Below are 20,915 nucleotides of genomic sequence, written 5' to 3' on the forward strand. Positions count from 1 at the left end.
CGCTTCAGAAATTGACGTTAGCCTCGGACCATGGACGCCAACGGCCGAATTACTGTTGCCTAGTGTGGCCCGCATGAAATTGAATTTATATATATTCAGTTTCATTAAACCAATTTTAGCTAATTCGATATTATTCGTAGTGTAGACGTTGGCCTGAGTCTGCTCCCCTTGCTAGCTGTTTATTCTCAGTTAATCAACCATGTTTTGATGATCAGTTGAGTAATGCTTAAGCCAATTCTCTTGTGTTGATAGGATCCCAAGGCACACAAAGTCTAGCAAGATTTCTTATTAATTTGTAGAGGAAAAATCTTGTGAGGCGGATTAATTCTATGCTTTTGTTTGTCAAGCATCTCAGGTCTCCTACTTTAACCAGTGCTCTTTGTTCTGTCCGAGCACGTAGGAGCAGCATGCATGACTGGCTCCGAGACAACTGCTATACAGTCGAGGCTCGAGTAGCATGCCACTGCGTCTTTCTGTGTTTCATCTCAGCTAGCACAGGATGGTGTAGAGTGTTCTCGAATTCGCTAAGGCGAGCTTCAGACTTTCTCCAGTTTTCGCGTGAAAGATAGAAGAACTCTGGGTTGGTACCATCAGAGATCTTTCATCGGTTGTTCATCGCTTCTCTCTCTCGGAGTACAGAAATTGATTTAAAGAGCCCTTTATATCGATATAAAGGGCGTTGTAGTGTGGACGGGTACAGCGTTAAATCGATTTAACGCTCTTTAAATCGATTTAAACACATAGTGTAGACCAGGCCTTGTATCATGTGGGTGGACTCTATTCTTAGTTACACCAGTGGCAATTAAGTAAATGAAGTTGGTCCAGATTACCCTATTGAAAATGAGATCAGAATTTCATTCAAAATGTATTGGGGTGGATTCTTAAGAGAAGAGGTTGCTTAACAAGGGTGGACTCGTGTACAGGTTTCATTCTGTTTTATCTCTGAAGTGAATAGTCTTGTCCAGGCCAAGATATCTATACATGACGCCAAGCATACCTCATAGGCTTGGTGGCCTTCTGAAAGACAGTAGAGGAGCTGGGCATTAACTGTGACTGATGTTTTTTGTAAGCGAAACGGAGTAAGATGATTTTTTGAAAGTCCACCATGAGTCCATTCTTGGAGGAAACTAATCATAACGTTGGTTCTAGCTTCTGTTTTGACAGTGCTCTTTGCTGCATGCTGTCCAGCAAAGGATGGATATGAACCCATTTCTGACTGAGAGCTGCCTCCAGAACAAATATCTTTGTGAATATACTTGGGGAAGTGGTGAGGCCAAAGGATAGGCCCTATATTGCAAATGTCCCTAGTCACAGGAGAACATTAGAACCTGCTTGATCAGGAAGTGTATGGAGCAATGGAGTGACTTCAGCAACAAGATATGAGTGCTGATATATGGTCTCTAAATACCCATTGCTGTCTCAATTGGAATTGTGATATTTTTACTAATTTATTCCAGTTCTTCAAATCCAGGATAACCTTAATGCTTCTCAACTATTTGGGGGTGGGAGAAGAATGTGGAACAGGTCCCTGGCATGTCTCCAGCCTTGGCACTGACTTGATAAACTCCATCAACTGACTGTGGCTTTACCAGGTTCTGGGAGAGGGAAGCTGAGGGGAATGATCCGTGAGGAGTCTGAGGAATTTTATGGAATTCTTGCTGACTACTCCAGTCACCATTGGTTGAAAAAAGTAGCAGTCCGATGGGCTGAGAATAGGAGGAACTTCTCTTCATGGGTCCCATCTGCTCTGATGGGTACCGGGGGAAGAGAGTCCGGCATTCTTATAGCTGATGGAGCCTTGTCTGGTGAGGGTGTTTCTGGGCCTTCTGTATCGGTTGAACTGTATACCCCTAGTGTGGAATTTTTAATGGAGTGAAGAATAATTAATGTAACAAACTGGGGAAATGTAAGGAGACAGTGTAAACTCCTGAGCTGGAATAAATCCAGGAAACAGAGGCTAATACCCCTATGCTTGTATAAAAGCTATCAGAGCTTTAGTTGCACTGGTGTAAACGGAGATTTGCTGTCCATTTATCAGCACTCACATCTTCTTAATCACCTTCAGACCATCTCTGGAACCTAATGATAATGCCACATTGAGACAAAGGAGGGCAATTCACAGCTCTCTCAAAGCTATTGTTTCAGTTTGTTTGAAGGCATCACTTTGGGTCACATGCAGAAAGTCTCCTTCAAAACCAGAAAGGCTAGAAACTTCCTTCCTTTTTTGTTTTGTTTTTGTTTTTTAAAGGAAAACTAAATTCTACAGAAACTTCTAGGATGAGCAGAGACATATCGGAATGGTGAACCACCATGTACCAGCCCTGTCTGACCTCTGTGCATGATGGAAGAGATTAGTGCTGCAGAGTGACCATCCCCTTAGCTCTGACCCCTCATGAACCAAGAAGTGTCAACTGCACAATTTATCCATAGGGTTGGAGGGAAGGGAAGTGCGTGTCCTAGAGCTACTGGACCCCACTCCAGATGTTCCCAGTTACATCCCTTCTTCCTGTTGAACTAGAGGGAAGCATTGCAGCCTGAGTAAAGACAGCAAGAGTTGTCTCCTCACCAGAGGTGACGCATGTGGAGGGGACATGCAGGGTCATGTCACCCCAGATTTGCTACTTGGCTTGTACTGAGCATGTTCACACAGACTGAGCATGCTCAGTAACACCGCTGAAGCTGGCTGCTCTGACTCCTCCCACCCTAATATTGGCTGGTACGGATTGTGTCTGCTCCTCACTCTGCAGCCCATGTCTCTGTCTGCGGAAGGTGTCTTATTGACAGCACTGTGTGAGGCAGAATTATATATTTGCTAACGTGAGCATTTAGATGCATTCTGGTGTTATGAGAGCACTGGTTTTTATTAGCTTTGCAGTTCTTTCACCCCAAGGATGTACAAATAGTACATCCTGAGGGTACCCCTGAGAACATGATCATAAACATTAGAGATAGAAAACCTATTAGATCATTCTGCCCATGTCTCTGCAGAATTTGTGTCAGGTGCTTCTATCAAAGCAAGAGATTCCTATGTGTAGAAAGCAGAGCTCCAACTGGCTCTCTGCCATATGACACGATTCAAAGTTTTTATAAGCTTAGCTGCCCCTAGCACAGTCCAGGGAGATGTTAATGACTCACTCTTGGCATTTTGCACACAGAGCACCCACGCAAAGTGTATCCAGTGCCAACTAGCTATTTTTGGAAAGTCAGCCGCTTTTCATTTCTCAAAGGCACAGGTCTGGAACAAAATGACATTAGTTCTGCAGTTCTATAGTTTAGGGCCTGTCAGCATTTCTATAAATAACCATATTTCCCTGCTTTTGTGCCCTTGGTCAGGGGCCAACTCTTGGCCACAACAAGCATCAGTCCAGAGATTTTTTTTTCATAAAAAAATAAATTTTTGAGACAAAAACAAACAAAAAACTGTTTTGTTCTTTTATAGTGATCTTATTCCAATTTAAAAGGACATCATCCCCTGGAAATCTAGTCAGCGAATGAGAATGGGCTAAACACTGCCTCAGGCACACCTGCCCCAGAGGCCCCTGCCAGTTTCAGTGATTTTCCAGTCACATTTTCCAGTTCTTGAAGGTGATTTTCTCGTTGTGGCTGCCCTGGGAAAGACATGCAGGGGACGCTACCTAACACTCACCCTGTGCAGGGAGCCAGCCTTTCAGTCCCACCTAAGCCCTATGTTGAAGGCCTAGGTGCCGATCCTGTCATGACCGCTGCATGGCACAGATGACCACCACTGCTGACTTCGCTGCAAGGATGGGGCTTTAGAGGGCTACATGGCTGGCTTAATCATCAAAAGCATCATTAGCAGCAACAGAGAGGGCGGTAGTTGTGAAACCTAGCTGGGCTCTCCCCACCACTCCCCCCATACCTCAGTCCACCCCCTCACCCAGAGCACCAGGGCTCATGCTTCTCCCACAAACCTTAGTCACATGGGCTGGGGAAGAAAGAAACCACAAGTGAAGTTAGCCCCTTGAGAGCAAAGAGCCTCCTCTCCCCAACCGGACCTGGGAGCAGCAACAGCAATTCTGAAGCTTTTGGAACCTTCAGGCAGGCTCTCCCCACCACCTCACATCCTGATGCTGGACATTTTTCTGCTCTTCTGGTTTGTTGTTTTCTCCATCTCCCGGCTCCAAAACAGTGTGAGTCTCTGCCCTCCATCTGTCCCCCTACATATTGCCCTTTCTTTTCCCACACCTAGGCCCCTATTAACTCTTCCCTTACCCATTCCCCAGCTCACACCAGGGTATATCATTAAAACATGACAAAACAAATCCCAAACCAAATAGAAAAAATAAACATGGTGCAAACAGGACACGTGCCACCCATCTTCCTGGCAGCACTGCTTTCATCCTTCATCCAAAACCCAAATACAAGCTCCTCTATCTGGAGCTCATGTCACAGACCTGGCAAAATCTGGATTCATGTGAGGACATGGAACTGCAACTGCTTTAGTGGCACTAATGGATGATCTCCTCCTGTCAGTGGACAGAAGCAGATATCCATTCTCATTCTCCTGGACCTCTCTGCAGCATTCAATGCTTTTAACAATAAGATTGTGCTGTCTTGCATGAGAGAGTTGGCAGGGGTCCAAAGTAATGTACGAAATTAGTCTGAGTCCTTCTGGAGGGACATACCCAAAGAGTAGTGATGGAAAACTCCACTTCCATCACTTGTGAAGAACTTGGAATCTCACAAGGATCGATTCCCTTCTCTGCTCCTTTTCACCATCTGCATGCAGCCATTAGGTGAATGGTTCAGATGATACAGACTCAAATGCCAGCAATATGCAGATGACACACAGCTCTACCTATCCTTCACCTATCTCTACTTATCCTTTACCACATACAACCACACTGCTACTGCCACGGTGGACCAGTGCTTGGATGAGATCATCTCATGGATGAAGAACAGCTGGTTGAAGTGGAACCTGAGCAAGACACAGGTGATGCTGGTCAGAAGAGGAGAGTGTTTTGAAAATTTTGCATCCACAGTGCAGGCTCCACAAAATTGGCCAGTTTAGTCGGTAGTTTAGGAGTACTCTTGGATTCCTCACAGATGCTAAGCACTCACATAGCAACATCTGTGCATAACACTTTTTCCAGTTGGCTCGGAGACTCTATCACATCCTGATGAACCATGACCTGGCCTCAATTATTCACACCTTCATCACCTCTCAGCTGCACTACAGCTATCTGATATACCTGGGCACAAAGCCTTCAGCATTTAGGAAACGCCAACTAGTACAGAATGCTGCAGCGCATCTCCTCAGCGACACAGTCTTCTTCAGATCTGTACTCCATTCTCCGCACTGGTTTCCCACAGAATTTCAAATCAAGTTCAAGGTCTTGGTCCTTATTTTCAAGGAGCTTCATGGCTTGGGCCCAGTTTCTGAAAGACCACCTGGAGTTCTGGGATAAAGACTATGGTTGACAATTTCACTTCTCCGGACCAATAAAACTCTCAATAATAAGGGTAAAGCTCGTCTATGTAGGAGACAGAACTTTCTTGGGGGCCACCTCAGGACGGTGGAATGAACTCCCCCAAGAACTAAGTGCAAGTTGCATTTCTTTAACCTTGTCTTCTCTACTAAAAATACATTGTAACATGTATATTTTAAAAACAAAAACACCCGCTCCCCCCAATCCTACCAAGATAAGACGCTCCACAGCACACATTTCTCCCCTGGTGGAGAGAATGAGAGGACAAACAACTCATGACAGATGTTAGTCATGTTGCTTAATGCACAACTAGAAGGAGCTCAGATGCTATGGTCAGGAGCGCAATCTAAGAACTTATATAAAATAGAATAGAAATCCTGATCACCTGTATATATGCCACATTCTTTCCTCCTGATCTTTGTCTGTCTTGTCTATTTAGACTGTCAGGCTCAGATTTTGAAAGGTATTTTTTGGGCTTTGCTCAGTCAGCATTACAAGACCTAAGTGATTTAGACAGCTACGTCCCACTTCCAAAAGTGAAGGCATTTAGGAGTCTAAATCCCATTGAAAATCAGTGGGGCCCCAATTCTGATTTGCAAATAAATAAATAAATAAATAAATAAATATCATTATCATCGAGCATGGAAGGCCATATGTCATCAGAATTAGTATGGAATGAGGGATGGGAGAGGTAGGATTTCCCTTGGAATTCAGGATTTGCCCCAATGTTATTAGTCTGTCACTTTCATGACCACCAGAGCTACACAATTCATTGTATTTTTAAAGGAGACCCAGCCAAGAGTTGATTTTTAATGCAGGAAATGAACTATAAAAAGTGACACTGAAACAGTATATGGGGTAAGGGTCAGTAAAAACTACCACATTCAAAGCAAACACAGTAAAAAATAATTCACAAGGATGAAATAGGGCCTGATTGCCCACTGCCCTGCGCCTCCAAAATCATTTATGCGAAGTGCAACACAGGGGAAAAGTGTTTCCATATCTCAGCTTCAGAGTTTTGCAGCCCTTTTGCACTCACTGGGCTAGATTCTCCCCTGCATTCAGACTGAGGGCCTTTGCCTAGGAGTAGAGGATCACACATGGTGAAAGCAAATGGAGAGGACAGGTCCATCAATTATTATTAGGCAATATAGTCAGGGACACAACCCCATGCTCTGAATATCCCTAAACCTCTGGCTGCCAAAACCCGGAACAGGGCAACAGGGGACGGATCTCTTGAAATTGCCCTGTTTTGTTCATTCCCTTTGATGCACCTAGCTCTGGCCACTGTTGGACGACAGGAGACTGGGTGAGATGGACCACTGATCTGACCCAGCATGGTCATTCCTATGTTAGGCTCACTGTGCCCGAGCTCCTCCCAGTTGCACCACTGTAACTCCACAGTGCCATGTCCTCAGCTGGTATAAACTGGCATCACTCCATTCCACTGACATGCTGATGTATACTAGCTGTAGACCTGGCCCACTGACTCCAGTGAAATAACCCCATATTTACTCCAGTATAAGGACGTGTCTACATGCAGGGTTGCTCCAGTTTAATATAAGGTGTGATTTTAAACTGATTTAGTTAAGTCTGTGCAAAAGGCTGTATGGGGACTCGGTTTAAATCTGGATGATTTTGGTTTAAACCAAACCCAGAGAAGAGATGTCACATGGGGGACTGCACTGGTTTCACTAAATCAGGGCAAATATGTGTGGACACAGCCTAAGCGAGAAGAGAATCAGGCCCTGGCCTTTATCTCTTGAATTGTATCTCCCTCCCGCCTCCATGTGCTACCCACTGCGGCATCAGCTAAAGAAGACAGCAGCAGGTGGGAATTGTTTTGCTCATGCCAGATCTTTAAAGGGTATTTAAATTCTGTTTTCTTCAATGAAATGTACTGTGTATGTAGCCATGCTGCTTGGTCAGCTGTGTGCACTGAAAGGCACTGGGCCAGCGAGATATGGTGATACCAGCAGCAAGCACTGTTTCCCACCTTATGAGAGAACATTGCCAGAGCAAAAATAAACTAAAATCATCCTGCTACTCACCTACAACCTCCTGGGCAGCAACCACTAAGGCGTCACTCCAGGGTCCACAGCCAGCAGCGTTCAATACGCACACTCGGATTATAAGGTCCTTCTGGGGATTCCATGTCGTAAGATTGGCTTTTGTCTCTTGCACTGTCATTTCCCCCTGAAAGCAGACAAGAACAAGTAGTAACCTGCACTCAAAGGAAAACTGTGCTTTTTTAATTATTATTAAAATAGATCATAGTGTCCAGATATTAGAGCAAGTCCTGGAGTCAGGACTCCTGGGTTCGCCTCCTGTTTCTGTCACTGACTGGCTGTGTTACCTTAGGTTTCATCTCCTCTGTGTTTTAGCTTCCCCATCTCTAAAATGGCTAACACTAATATCTTTCTAGCTCATAAGAATGTTGCAAGGCTTAATTAATGAATGCTTTGAGGTCTTCGGATGAAAGTGGCTACAGAAATGTATTCTTCTGTCCTTTTCGAATACACAGTTCCTCCTGCTTCAAAGACATACAGCTACTGTAACATGCTGCAAAGTCACTGCCAGTTTAATCAGAAAAATTAATTCCATTTGTTTTAATGTGTTGCCAAATTCCAATCACCATCCAGCATTCGTAGCCAAGTTTCACTGAAGAGCACATGGCCAAGATATTTGCTATCATTTTTAAGATAATTTTTACATGCATCACTTAGAATAGAGCCTTGAATCTTTTTGGCTACCAATATTGGGCCTTATTTTCCTCTCCCACTGATATAATTCAGGAAGAATTCCACCAGTCAGTGGACCTGTACTGGTGTGAAATTGGTGCATGTGTGATTCCCTCCCTTTGTCCATTATTGCAGGCTTGCTCATCATTACGGAGTCATTGGCAAAGCATTTGTATGGAAGTGGGAAACCCCCATAAAGAATCACATAAATTTCAAAAGCAGATAGCAGGGATGTTCAAACTTAGGGTCCAGACCCTTGGCAGTTCCCTTTTAAACTCCCTCAATCACTGAATGAAATAAAAGATTTTAACCCCCTTTCACATAATTTGCAGTTGTTAATACTACTGTATCACTGGCAACCGGAAAAATAAACAAGCCACAGAAAATAGAAAGGCCCAGATCCAACACACTGGCTAAACTGCTTGGTGCAGGACCTTAAGAGGGCAAGGGGGGTGGTTTTCCGTCACGCGTCTCTGATGCAGGGAGCAGCTGAGAACTGGTTTGGGCCTCAATGTGCATCAGAGTTCAGGGCTGTGCTAAGTTACTCTGACCTTCTAGAGGTAGTTATGCTGCTGGGGATTACTAGTGCCCAGTGCATTCAGCCATGCACTGGCACATGCTGTCGGGGGGCAAGTGGGGAGAGGAGGGCTTGTAGGGGTGATAAGAATCCCCAGCTGTCTCGGTAGAAAAGCTCTGGGGTGCAAAGTGGACATAGTAGGGGCCCAAGGAAATGTGGAAATGTGGACACTGTAATCATACTTTGCACTTACACACCACTTTCCATTTTCAAATGCTTCAGGACTTGATTCTCCAGTGCCCTGTACCCATTGCTGTGATAGCTAAGCACAGTCCATCTCACATATAAGAAGTGCTCAATCCAAGGGACTGCTTGTCTTGCGATGCAGCCACTGTGTGTGATTACGCATGCACACACACACACACACACGATGCTTCAGATTTTGAACACCCAGAACTCCCATTAATTTCAAGTGACTGTGTTCACAGATTTACTGATGTTATTTAATTGATATGAATGGGAAAATGCAGAATTTGGCCAGATCCTCAGCTGGTATAAATCAGAGGAGCTCCGCTGAGACCAAGGGAGCAATGCTGATTTACACCAGCTGAGGATCCAACCCATTGACAACAGCACACAGGACAGGCAGCATGGTCTAGAAGACTCAATTTGAACATTCCATAACTCTGTCCTGAAGGAGTCACCGTCAATCTCCCCAGGGTTGATGTCTGGATACGCTACCTGCGTGACGTTATCCTGACTCCACTCCAGCCTGTATCCCAGTAGATTTTCTTTCAGCATGTCCAGAGCCACTCCTTCCCACTCCAGAACCAAGCTAGTGTCTCTCTGGATGACATGGATGTTTTGTGGAGTGCTGCCTGGAGCTGGAGACAAAGGATGATACCCAGTCAATTGCACTGCAGAACAAGAACTTCTGTCCCCCAAGGCGCGGGAGTCACCAAAAGGCTCGGCTCACCCGCTCTCAGAGGAAAATCCAAAGGAGAGAGAACGGGGAGAAAAATAAAAATCTCTGCAAGGTTCTTTTCTCTACGTTTGCTTTCAGTTCTTCCATTGGGCAGTTTGGGGTTTGCCCCCACCCCATCACTCCTACAGAAGAAGCAGGGGGTTAGCCCCCTCTCCCTTTCAGATCTCTACCCTACCCCCCACTCTTAAGGGCCACATGGCTCTCAGAGATCCACCAGAGCACAGGCACATGCAAACAGTAGCCCCATGCCTGCACACTGGCTCAACATATCTTCCACCAGCACAAAGGGAGCTCCACAAGAAAGCCGTTAAGCCTGCTAGGCCTGCCCAGCTAATACAGATATGAGGAGAGGGGGTGAGTTAGTTTCCATTCTGTTTTGCCCATCAGTGTTCCCAGCCATTTTCCAACTGCAGAATTTTTATTACTGGGGATGATGTAAGAAGCGGAATGAATGGGCCAAATTCATCCCTAGTGTGATCCCATGAACTTACACCAGCAGTGAGTCACCAGACATACCTTTGGCCCCGTATACTGATTTTATTTTCAGATCCTAAGCGGGGTTTGTAGCTTTTACATTTGACTTATAAACTTGCATATATGATCTGGAAACTAGTGGGTGAGAATGAATATGGAACCACCTCCCCAAAATATCCTGTTTACAATCATTTTTCTGACAGTAGCATCACTCACAGTAAGACAAATAATAGGAGCAGGACTTTAGGAGACTTCAGAGTGGATTCCCAAAAGGATGACCTATAGGTTCCTTGTCTTTCTGACTCAGTGAGGAGTTCAATTAAATTTATCAATGGTTTGTCCCGAGCTTCCCCCCCCAATCAGAACAGACTCGTTATATAGTACTTCTTTTAACTTTTCCAACCTCTGTCTGACATCTGCTTACCTATCTCTAGGGTCTGAAAATAAACCCAGTCTGTGAAAGGGGAGGTGCCCATCTCATTAGTGCACTGAAGCCGCACACTATAATTGGTGGAGTGCTTTAATCCTGGTAAACCACAGGTAAAAGGAGGGACAGGGACAACTTCTGTAGAGCCTTCGTGATCTTCGAGTGACTCAGCAACCTGTTTTATGAGGAACAGCAGGCAGATACATTAGGATAAACAGAGTGAACAACAAGACCATGCTGTACAATGGGGCATTTGTTTCATGCAAATGGCTAATTTCTGAACCAGTTCAGGACCAAGTAGCAACAAATGCTGAATCAGCCGTATAATACCATATTCAAAGGGATGCTGTCAAATTAAAAATCATGGGCCATCCCTTCCACTGACTTCAATGCAAGTACAATGATTTATCCCACTTGATGCTCTGGCCCCACATTGAAAAATGTTTCCTCACCTGCATTACAAATCACAATTGGATTATTAAAAGTGAAAGGCATTTTTAAAATGGAAATGTACTTTGTGCTACTGACGCTGCTTGTTGACTTTTCGCATTTCTCTAAGCTTAGATAAAGAAAACAGACCAGTCAGCTCCCTTCCTGTTCACGGTCAGTTTCTAATCAATGTCACTTTCAGAATCTCTTGCATTAGCACAATGCTACAGCCTTTGGGTTGCAAACGCTGCAGAAAAAGCACTTTTCTTTCAAAACCAAAAAGCTTTTGCCTGGAATTAAAAAGAAAAAGAATCTTGGCGTTATTTCTACAGGCCTTAAGTTTCTCTAAAACTGAAGTTTTACCAGACTTGAATTTTGGATCCCATTTACCCTCACTGTGTCTCTTTTGTAGGCAGACAGGTTCAACACGAGCACTCCCTGAGGGCCTGAGAATAGTCGGACTCCACTGGGCAGCTCCAACTCAGCACATCTTACTCAAACACATGCACCATGAGTCAGCAGCGAAGCTGGGGACTGAGCCCAGGACAAAGGGAAAACATCTTTGCTAACTTTATCTCTACTACGAATGTAACAGCCCTCCACCTCATTTTGATCCATTAATTTGTTTTGCTAATAATAATGACGCTCCGGCTGTGTACAGTATATAATAGGCTGACTTGTTGTTCCTGTTGCCAGTCAGTGTCATCCTGAGCTGGGTGGGAGCTAGTAGACTTTTCCGTTTAAATTCTGTCATTCTGCTTACGCTTCTGGAGAGTCAGAGCAGCTGCATTAGTTTCCCACCCCCACCCTCTGAAATATCTCTTGCATTGAAGTGAGGAGAAGTGGCACTAGTTTAGCCTTTCCTGTGAGAAGCTCCCTGCCTATCTGAGCCAAGGGTGCACTGATCCATAGTGTATCCAAGGTGCCCAAGAACCAGAGCCAATGCGCCCCCCTTTCTGCACCCTCCTAGCAGGAGGACAGTCATTCATTCACGGGGAGCCAGAGGCATGCATTTTCACATGGAAATGTGGGTCAATAGTTCGCACAAAATCAGAGCTGTGGGGTGAGGAGGGAAGGAAAACGAAACATGAGCTCGCCGGTGCCAAAACCACTGCGGGAACCCCAGCTCCCTCGGTCTAATGATTTCCTGTAAAGGACGTATTATTGTTCAGTTCACCGGAGCTGAGATACAAACGTGGGCATAGAAAGGGCTAGGAGGCTTAAGAAATGCTAAAGCCTGGTGAGCGGATGGAATCTGAGCTGTTTTGATTCTGCTCCCTTTCTGCCTCTCAAAGCAGAGAGGAGGAGCTCAAACCCCAGAAAGATTGGCATTGTTGAGGCTGATGAGCATGTACACCAGGAAGAATGGGCTGTACCAATTGGGGCTAACTCAGCCTTGCAAAGCATAGGAAGAAATTCATTTTGAACTGCAAACAGCAGCAGCAACAAAATACTACCAGAGATACAGAAAGCTACGTACATCCAGGCATAATTTCTGCCGGGACTGGGGGTGGGAGGGAAATGTCTCTGCAATGATGATTTATTTTATTTATAAAAGGGAATAAGCATCGGAGTATGGACTCTCCAACTTCCTTGCCCCTCCCCAAAGGGGACAGGAGAGAAAGCAGGTTAGTATATGCTTCATCTGTGCTCGAGGTTTACGTTTGTGCTTCTAATCCCCTCCTCCCAATGAAAGTGTCTCAGCATCACACAGTGATTCCACTGAAGCTCACATCAAGCTGTGACAGGAGAGGGGTGTCAAAGGGGGCTGTGAACACTGCCCAGTATTCATACCTAAAAGATGCACAAGCTGAGGGAATGAGCCTGGTTTGACTGGCCTGAGTTGTTGTAAGATTGATTGTGTCTCTCTGCTTGGCACACTGGCACCAAACATATGGCTCAGCTTCCAAGTAACACCAGGGCCAAATGTTGCAAACTTGGATACTTAAAGCTAGGCACAGATGTAAGTGGACTGATTGTCAGAGGTGCTGAGCGCCTAAAATTTCCATGGTTTTCAACCGGAGTGACAGGAGCTCAGCACCTCTGAAAATCAGGCCATGTATTTCGGTGCTGAGATCCAGATGTAGGCTCCCAAGTTTGAAAGGGCTGGTCTACAAATTCTAACGCTCCCACAGAAGATTCAGGTGTGAAGGATGGCCTTGCTGCAAGACCAGTCAGAGGGATCCCATTGTGCATACAGGCCAGAGGAGAGTCCTGAGGGCTGTACCTGAACTGTGCAAGAATGAAGGGGGGAGCGGCCATCAAATCCCGGGACCCACGTCATGCTGGCATTGCTGCTGGTGACTCGGGTTATGGTCACGTTGAAAGGGGGGAGAGGCATGGCTATGGAAAAAGAACAAGGAAACTTTAATATACACAGAACTGAGCAGAAGGTCACATGGGAATAGGCAGAGGATACAGCCTGGGGATTTGGGGCTTGAGCACAGGCGGTGGTTGAAAATATTCTTTGGGGATGCTGAGCCTGCCCCACACTCACCCTGCAGCAGCAGCTGCTTTCCCACGGGGCTGAGCCCAGCTCCCTGCTCTGGCCCATTGGTGCTCACTGCTCACAGATCCCGAGAAGCCCACCACAGCGTCACTTGATGTGCGCATCTGTGGACAAGTGGGGCCCTCCCCCCATCATGCCCTCCCCCTGCAATGCTCCACTCTGCCTTCTTCCTGGCTATAGCACCACCAGCCATAGGGCTTTGCCTGCCGATCTGGGCAGGTGTGCAGGATGGCTCAGATAATAGATTTAGGACAGCTGAGCCCCCTCTAGTCCTAGCAACCCACTGCCTCTGATCTTGAGGCCACTGAAGTCAGGCCTTTGGAGATGGCCCCTGAGAGCTGCCAGATGGGCTTGCTCATGCTATTCTAATTCCTGCTCAATGGTGAACTTATTCACTGTTTGGTTATTAAAGCTATATGCAAACACATGGCGCTTGTTCCAGACTTTTCTCTCAAACATTTTCAAATGGAACTTGAATTGACAGTCCCAGGCTTATGGTTACTGGCCCACAAGACACCCTATTTTATGATAGGGAAACTGAGGCATGGAGCGGTTAAATGATTTGCCCAAGGTCAGACTCCAAGTTAGTGGCAAAGCTGGGAACAGAACCACGCTCCCCAGACTAATAGTTTAACATGACTGTCCTTCCCCCATAACAAGGCATGAATGGAGCTTTGCTACCCAGTTCTTACTATGTCACTCTGCCCATTCACCTAAATCTTTTCATTGGCTTCCAGTCTTTTAATGCATTAATGCAAGCTCCTTGTCCTCACTTTCAGTCCCCTGCACTTTCTCTCCACCCATTTAATCTTAATCTCCCTCTCATTCCATTTGTCTTTCCCAAGCCTTGCCCTTTAGCATCCCCTCGTCCTCTTCTCCCACAACTGGCTTTGTCTCTCCATTCATGCTGCATCTTACGCTTGAACCAAACACTATCTTCATGCCTGGCAAGTGCCTCTCTCACCTACAGATCCCTTCTTAAAATGTACATCTCCTTTGTTCTCCTATACAATCATCTCCATATCACCCTCTACTAGGGGTGATTTCATGTGTTCTGTTTCAAAGACTTTAAAGTCCTTACGGCAGGGGCATGTCTCAGACTATCAGCCAGAGACATCCAGGGCCAGCACAACCCATTAGGCAACCTAGGCGGTCGCCTAGGGTACTAACATTTGGGGGGCGGCGACCACAGCAGCTGGGTCTTCGGCCGCCCCGGTCATCGTCGGTATTTCGGGGGCAGAACCTTCCGCCGCCTCTGTCGGGGGTGGCATTTTGGGGGTGGGACCTTCCGCCTCCTAGGGTGCCAAAAAAGCTGGCAGCGCTCCTGGAGACATCCCCATTTCTCCCAGGCTGTGGCCAGTGGAGAGAGGAGGAGGAAAGGTGATTTTAAATCACCTTTACACCTGCCCCATTCTCGGCCCTGCCAGAGTCCCACGGTACCACTTGCATCAGTTGAAGGAGCTTCAGGTCTACTCTTGTTTATGCTTGGCTGCAATAGCCCCCAAGAGGCCAATCCGCAGCTGAAGTGCAGCACACCCTAGTCCTGCCCAGCCCTCTCCCACATACCTCTGACACTGAGGGCTGTGACAGAGGGTGCCATACACTGGAGCTGAATGTCTGCTTCTTTCCAATAGTGAGCAAGCCTTCATCATTCTATAACTAGCTACAGGTTCCAGGGCTGAGACTGGGCCTCCTGGAGAGAAGGGACTCTCTGGTGGTTAAGACCATGGATGGGGAATCAGGAGATCTCCGTTCAGTTCTCAGCCTTTCTATAGACTTCCTGTGTGAGTCAGAACAAATCACTCACATCTCTGGGTTTTAGTTTCCTTGTGATAAAGGGGATGATAATTTTTAGTGTCTCCCAGCCCTGTGTCTTGGCTATTTAGGTTGTAATCTCTTTGGGGCAAGAACTGACTCTGGGCTTGTCTTCACTGCAAACCTATATTGAATTATAAGTCAAATGTTGCCCCTAACTCGACTCCTCTCCACACACACAAATCCTTAACTCCAGCGTGGTGGTGCTTTTAACTCAAGCTGGCTGTTATTTCACGGGGTACAGACTGAAACTCTAGTGAGCACAACTCTGTAGCATGGATGTAGGTAGCGCCACTCGAGTGGCACTAGTCCTCCAATGCCTTCCCACAATTCCCCTGTGTGTCCAGAAAGGACAAACAAGTTCTCCCACAATTACTGGGATAAAATTAATAGAGTGGCTCAGTTTACTGCAGTGTTAAGAACCATGGACTATGTTCCAAAAAGTCCATAGGTAGTACGAGTGTGGACACAGCAGCTGGAGTGTTACTTGCCAGGGTAGCTGCTTTCTTGTGAGCTGAGCTAACTAGAGGGGAATAACTTGAAGTATAGATAACTGAAGTTAAATCTGCAGTGAAGACATAGCTTCTTACTGTGTGTTTGTAGATTGCCTAGAACAATGGGTCCTTGAACTTAAGTGGGGCCTGTAGATGCTATAAAAGCGGTCGGCAACCTTTCAGAAGCGGTGTGCCGAGTCTTCATTTATTCACTCTAATTTAAGGTTTCGCGTGCCGGTAATACATTTTAACGTTTTTTAGAAAGTCTCTCTCTGTAAGTCTATATATTATATAAACTAAGCTAGTGTTGTATTGTAAAATAAACAGGGTTTTCAAAATGTTTAAGAAGCTTCATTTAAAATGAAATTAAAATGTTGAGCTTACCCTGCCGGCCTGCTCAGCCCGCTGCTGGTCTCGGGTTCTGTTCACCTAGGTTGGCAGCGGGCTGAGCGGGGCCTGCAGCCAGGACCCCGGCTGGCAAGGGTCCATCAGCAAGAACCCCAGACCAGCAGTGGGCTGTGCGGGGCTGGCGGCCAGGACCCAGAGGGCTGGAGTCAGGGCTAGGGGCTGGGTATGTGAAGGGGTGTAGGGGTCAGGGCAGAAGGGGCGCTGGGTAAGGGTGGGGGTGCCAGAGTCAGGGCTAGGGTTGCGGGTGGGGGGGGATGAAGGAGTCAAGTAGAGGGCTGGGTATGTATAAGGGAGGTACAGGGCTCAGGGCAGGGGCCTGTGGGGGTGCGGGCTCAGGGCAGAGGGCATGGTGTGTGTGTGTGGTGTGGGGGGTGGGGTCAGGGCTCAGGGAGAGTGCTGGGTGACTGCCCCCCTAAAAACTCTCAACCCGCGTGCTCCTTGTCCCCTGACTACCCCTCCTGGGACCCCTGCCCTATCAACTCCCTGTTCCTTTGTCCCCCCAGGACCCCTCCCCCTATCTAAGCCTCCCTGTTCCTTGTCCCCCCAGACTGGACTCTACCTCCTACCTGTCCCCTGACTGCCCCCGACCCTCATCCACACCCCCATCCCAGCCAGACCCCGGGACTCCCATGCCTATCCAACCACTCCCTGTCTCCTGACAGGACCCCCAGAACTCCCAATCCAACACCCAACCCCCAACTCCCTGCCTGCCCCACCCCTTTCCACACCCCCCTGCCTCCTGACAGGACCCCAGAAACTCCCAACTCATACAACCCCCCCAGCTCCTTGTCCCCTGACCACCCCTCCAGAGACCCCCCACCCTAACTTCCCCCCAGGACCCTCCTTGCTCCCGGTCCCCTGACTGCCCTGACCCCTATTCACCCCCTGCCCCCTCACAAACCCCGGGACTCCCATGCCCCATCCAACCCCCCGGGATCCCTAGGGATCCCACCCCCCCCATCCAACCCACCTTGCTCCCTGCCCCCATCCCTTATCCAACCCCCCGAGCCCTAGGCCCCTTACCATGAGGCTCCACACAGAGCTAGATATGCTGCTCTGCGGGAGCACACAGCCCCGCCCCTCCGGTTGAGCGGGGAGCGTGTCTGCCTTCCCGCGGAGCCAAAAACTCTGCCCTCGGGAGCGCACAGCCCCAACCCCCAGAGCGCTGCGCGCGGCGGCAGGGCCCCAGGGGAGGGGATAAGGTGGGGGAGGGGCCGGCAGCTTGCTGCGCTCGGCCCCGCATTCCGGCCTGGGAGCGTGGACCCCGCGGTTTGCCGTGCCGGGAGAGTGGGGCCATTTGGCCACCCCGTGCGCACAGCTGTACTTCTGCTCCCTGCCCCCGCGGGGGAAGTGGAGGGCAGAGGAGAGCGCGCCGGGCTGGTCAGGATTTTTAGTGGCATACTGGAGTCCTGGCAGGCTCCAGCGTGCCATTAAAAATTGGCTTGCGTGCCGTCTTTGGCACGTGTGCCATAGGTTGCCAGCCCCTGTGCTACAATAACCGCAATTTTCTGTTTAGAACGTACCTAGCACATTGGGGGCTCTATGGCGAACACATAATGACAATAATAGGAGGAAAGTGTTTGTAAATGTCCCATCAAAAATGTTTGTCCCTGGAGCCACAGATGAAAAGAGTCAGTAATAAACTGGGGAGAGAGGCCAGAGTCCCCACCAGCCTCTACATGTATGAAACTGTAAGGCCCCAATCCTGCCCCTATACATGTGCTTTCCTCTACTCATTTGAGTAACCCCATGGAAGCCAATGGGACTACTCACATTCTTAGAGTAAAGTATGTGTGCGTTTGCAGGATCAAGGCTAAATGAGCCCCCTCAATTCTGCTCTTTCTCCCACTGAAGCTACTGGAGTTTTGCCAGTGTCTCAATGGGAGCAAAATCAGATCTGTAGACACTGGGCTTTTTTAAAGCCTTCCCGCTTCCTTCACTTTACTGCAACTTTCTTAGGCATATTTGTGAAGAATACCAGCTAGGACACATGTGGCTAAAGCACAGGACTAGAAGTCTAAAAATCTCGGTTCTTTCTATGGATCTCTCTCGTGCCTTGATCTCCCCATCTATAAAATGGGAACAATGCCTTCCTCACAGGGGTGTTGTGGGGATTCATTCATTGATTTCTGATTGTGAAGCATTCTGAGAACCTTGGCTAGGAGGTGCTATATTGTGGCAAAGTATAATTATTATGAAACATGTGAGAACTCTAGATCCATTAAGGATATGTGCTAGTCTTTACCCAACCTAATTATTTACATGGTAATTTACTGTTAAAGATGTCAACTTTTTTTAAAAGTTTTTTTTATTTATGGATTGTCTACAACTTGAAAAAGTTATTTCAGATGAAGATAGGCGGTGAATGTATAGCACAATAGCTTTGTGGAGTGAGCTACGTAGGAAAAAGGCACTATTATTCTGGAATCCGAATGTCCAACGGGGGAACTGTTCTAGAAGAGCTATTGTGGAATACCTATTCTGCATTAGCTGTTCCAGTTAATTTCCCCATGTAGACAAGCCCTTAAGCTGACAACACTAAATGCTTTCTAAGTCAGTCATAAATCACAACAGAACAAAGTGTTGCATTCTTGGCCTGGATCTTGCAGATACGGAGTGTTAACAAAGAAAAAAACACCCCACGCAGGGTATGGTCTATAGTTGGATTTAAAGGGGTATTTTAACACATTAACTACAACAATCGTAAATTCTAGTATAGACTCAAACATCTGGTCTTAGTCGCATTGAACTTTAGGCTGCAGCCTGGAACAAATGTTTGTGACACGTCTATACTAGAATTTACAACTGCACAGTTAACACATGTTCAAACACAACCAAAAACTCAAGGGCAGACAGGACCTAAGATGAAGGGGGAAAGCTGCCACTCCTGAGTCTCTATTGTTTCAGTCTGTCTGAAAAGAAAACATGACAAGGGCTCAGGGATTCACAGAATGACAGATATTCATAGAAGGGTTAGAAAATATTTATTTTAAATGAGATTTTAAAGGGTATAGAACACAGAAATCCATAAAATCAGTGTCAATCTGTTGATTTCAGTGGCCCCTGGTGATCTCTGACTTTGGCCTCTCTCTTTTCAGCAGCTAATAAGAGGCCAGTGCATTGGCACAAGAGGAAAAGGCATCTTCAGCTCCAAAGAGACCCATCTATCTCCAGAAAGGGACTAGTTCCCCATTTACACTTTAGATTACGTCTCGCCATATCTCTTGTGAACAACTCTGCTGCCCTGACTCTCTCCTTTAAGGGGAAAATCTGCTATCTGACATCATGTTTCCATTCCTGACCCAGTTGTGGTTTGTTTTCAATTGCCAATTTCAGTGCTGGGGTATGGGCCTGCATATCAAGCAGCATGCAGCCATTACAGCACAGCGTGTTGTTCCATCTGCTGAGGGCTCCTCTCAGCTCGGTTCTAAGGCATGTCAGCAACAGCTTCTCCTCCCTCCTCCCCCACTCCCAATTCTTCTCTGCTGGGGCTCTCTCACCTTTAATCCAAACAGTGGCTGCCCGAGAAGAAGACAATCCCTTTACGTTGTGGGCTTCACAGGAGAAAACCGTGCTCTGGTTAATACCTGGATATCAGCCAAGGCAAGACAAAGAAAGCAACACAAACTGCTTAGACTCCAGCTTCAACCACAAGCAAAATCATGGTTACGTTTGACATCCAGCTCACGCTATATGTGCAACTGGGGGCAAAGCTGGGGGCCAACCAATAGCAGGTGGATTTTAGTGTAATTAATATGTCAATCGTTCATTATAAAAGGGAGAGGAATGTAGATGAGCCCATATCAGCACTTTGCAGCACAACAAAGGAGAGAGAGGGACCTTGGGAAGGAGATCAAAACACTAAGCTGTCAGCTCTCTCGTCATGGTTGCCATCTCATTATTGTTAACCTCGGCCTTCTTCCCCACCCTGTGCCTCCTACTGTTTGTGGCACTCACTGTTTGGGAGCTCTTTGGGGCAAGGACCATGCCTGGAACAATGGGGCCCTGATCTTCACTGGACCCTGGGGCACTGTCACAATCCAAATAATAACAATCAGCTTCAAGCTAGGGTAGGAATCCAGTTTGGGCCATGAGTAAACAGAGTTTTGTACTGTCAGTTTAGGGCCTAATTGTCCCTTGCCTTACACCATAGGTTGCCATTAACCCCAGTGCGAAATGAGAATAAAGTGCACGTCAAATGCTACTAAATCAGAATGGAGGCATTTTACATCCCTTTGCACTGGGGTAAATGACTACAGCAGGGGCAGGGCAAGGGAGGATTAGGCTCTTTGTCCCCAATGACCATTTGTCCACATCTCACACCCAAAATATAATGCGGTACTATTGGCAAGCTTCTCAGGGGAAGCCCGGGATTGATGTTTACAGATTAATCAGGATTGAGAGGCATTGGCAAAACTGCCTGGAGAAGTGCATCCAGCACTTGCCCTTGCTACACATGGCCCTAGTCTGCTTTACAGGTTCTGTTCAGCGAGGTCAGTGACTACTGCAGCAGCTGTGCATGCAAGTTAGGATGGAGATGCCATCTCAAAGCTGTGTGGAGTAGCTTGCATAGTGCCTGCCCTCGCTGTGCTTGGATTGAGGGATGGCAAATGAGGCAGAGGAGGAAAGGAGAGATTACAATGAGTGATAGAGAGAATGATACATT

At 47.0% G+C, this 20,915-nt stretch overlaps 1 protein-coding gene across 8 annotated transcripts in view; it reads right to left on the bottom strand.

Moving 5' to 3' along the window:
• Window positions 1-20,915, bottom strand: part of TYRO3 (TYRO3 protein tyrosine kinase) — a 77,251-nt gene that overhangs the window by 34,309 nt on the left and 22,027 nt on the right. For 7 of the 8 annotated variants that reach the window (XM_032793869.2, XM_032793868.2, XM_075065459.1 and 4 more), the window contains 5 exons: window positions 19,750-19,836; window positions 13,251-13,366; window positions 10,592-10,769; window positions 9,450-9,592; window positions 7,502-7,646 (listed from right to left, as the gene is read on the bottom strand). In XM_032793869.2, the coding sequence (XP_032649760.1) occupies window positions 7,502-7,646; window positions 9,450-9,592; window positions 10,592-10,769; window positions 13,251-13,366; window positions 19,750-19,836 (669 nt within the window). The remainder of the gene's footprint in view (window positions 1-7,501; window positions 7,647-9,449; window positions 9,593-10,591; window positions 10,770-13,250; window positions 13,367-19,749; window positions 19,837-20,915) is intronic. The other variant, XM_032793870.2, reaches the window with a different exon arrangement.

The sequence above is a fragment of the Chelonoidis abingdonii genome, chromosome 4, assembly GCF_003597395.2.
Source record: "Chelonoidis abingdonii isolate Lonesome George chromosome 4, CheloAbing_2.0, whole genome shotgun sequence".
In the NCBI taxonomy this organism is placed as follows: Eukaryota; Metazoa; Chordata; order Testudines; family Testudinidae; genus Chelonoidis; species Chelonoidis abingdonii.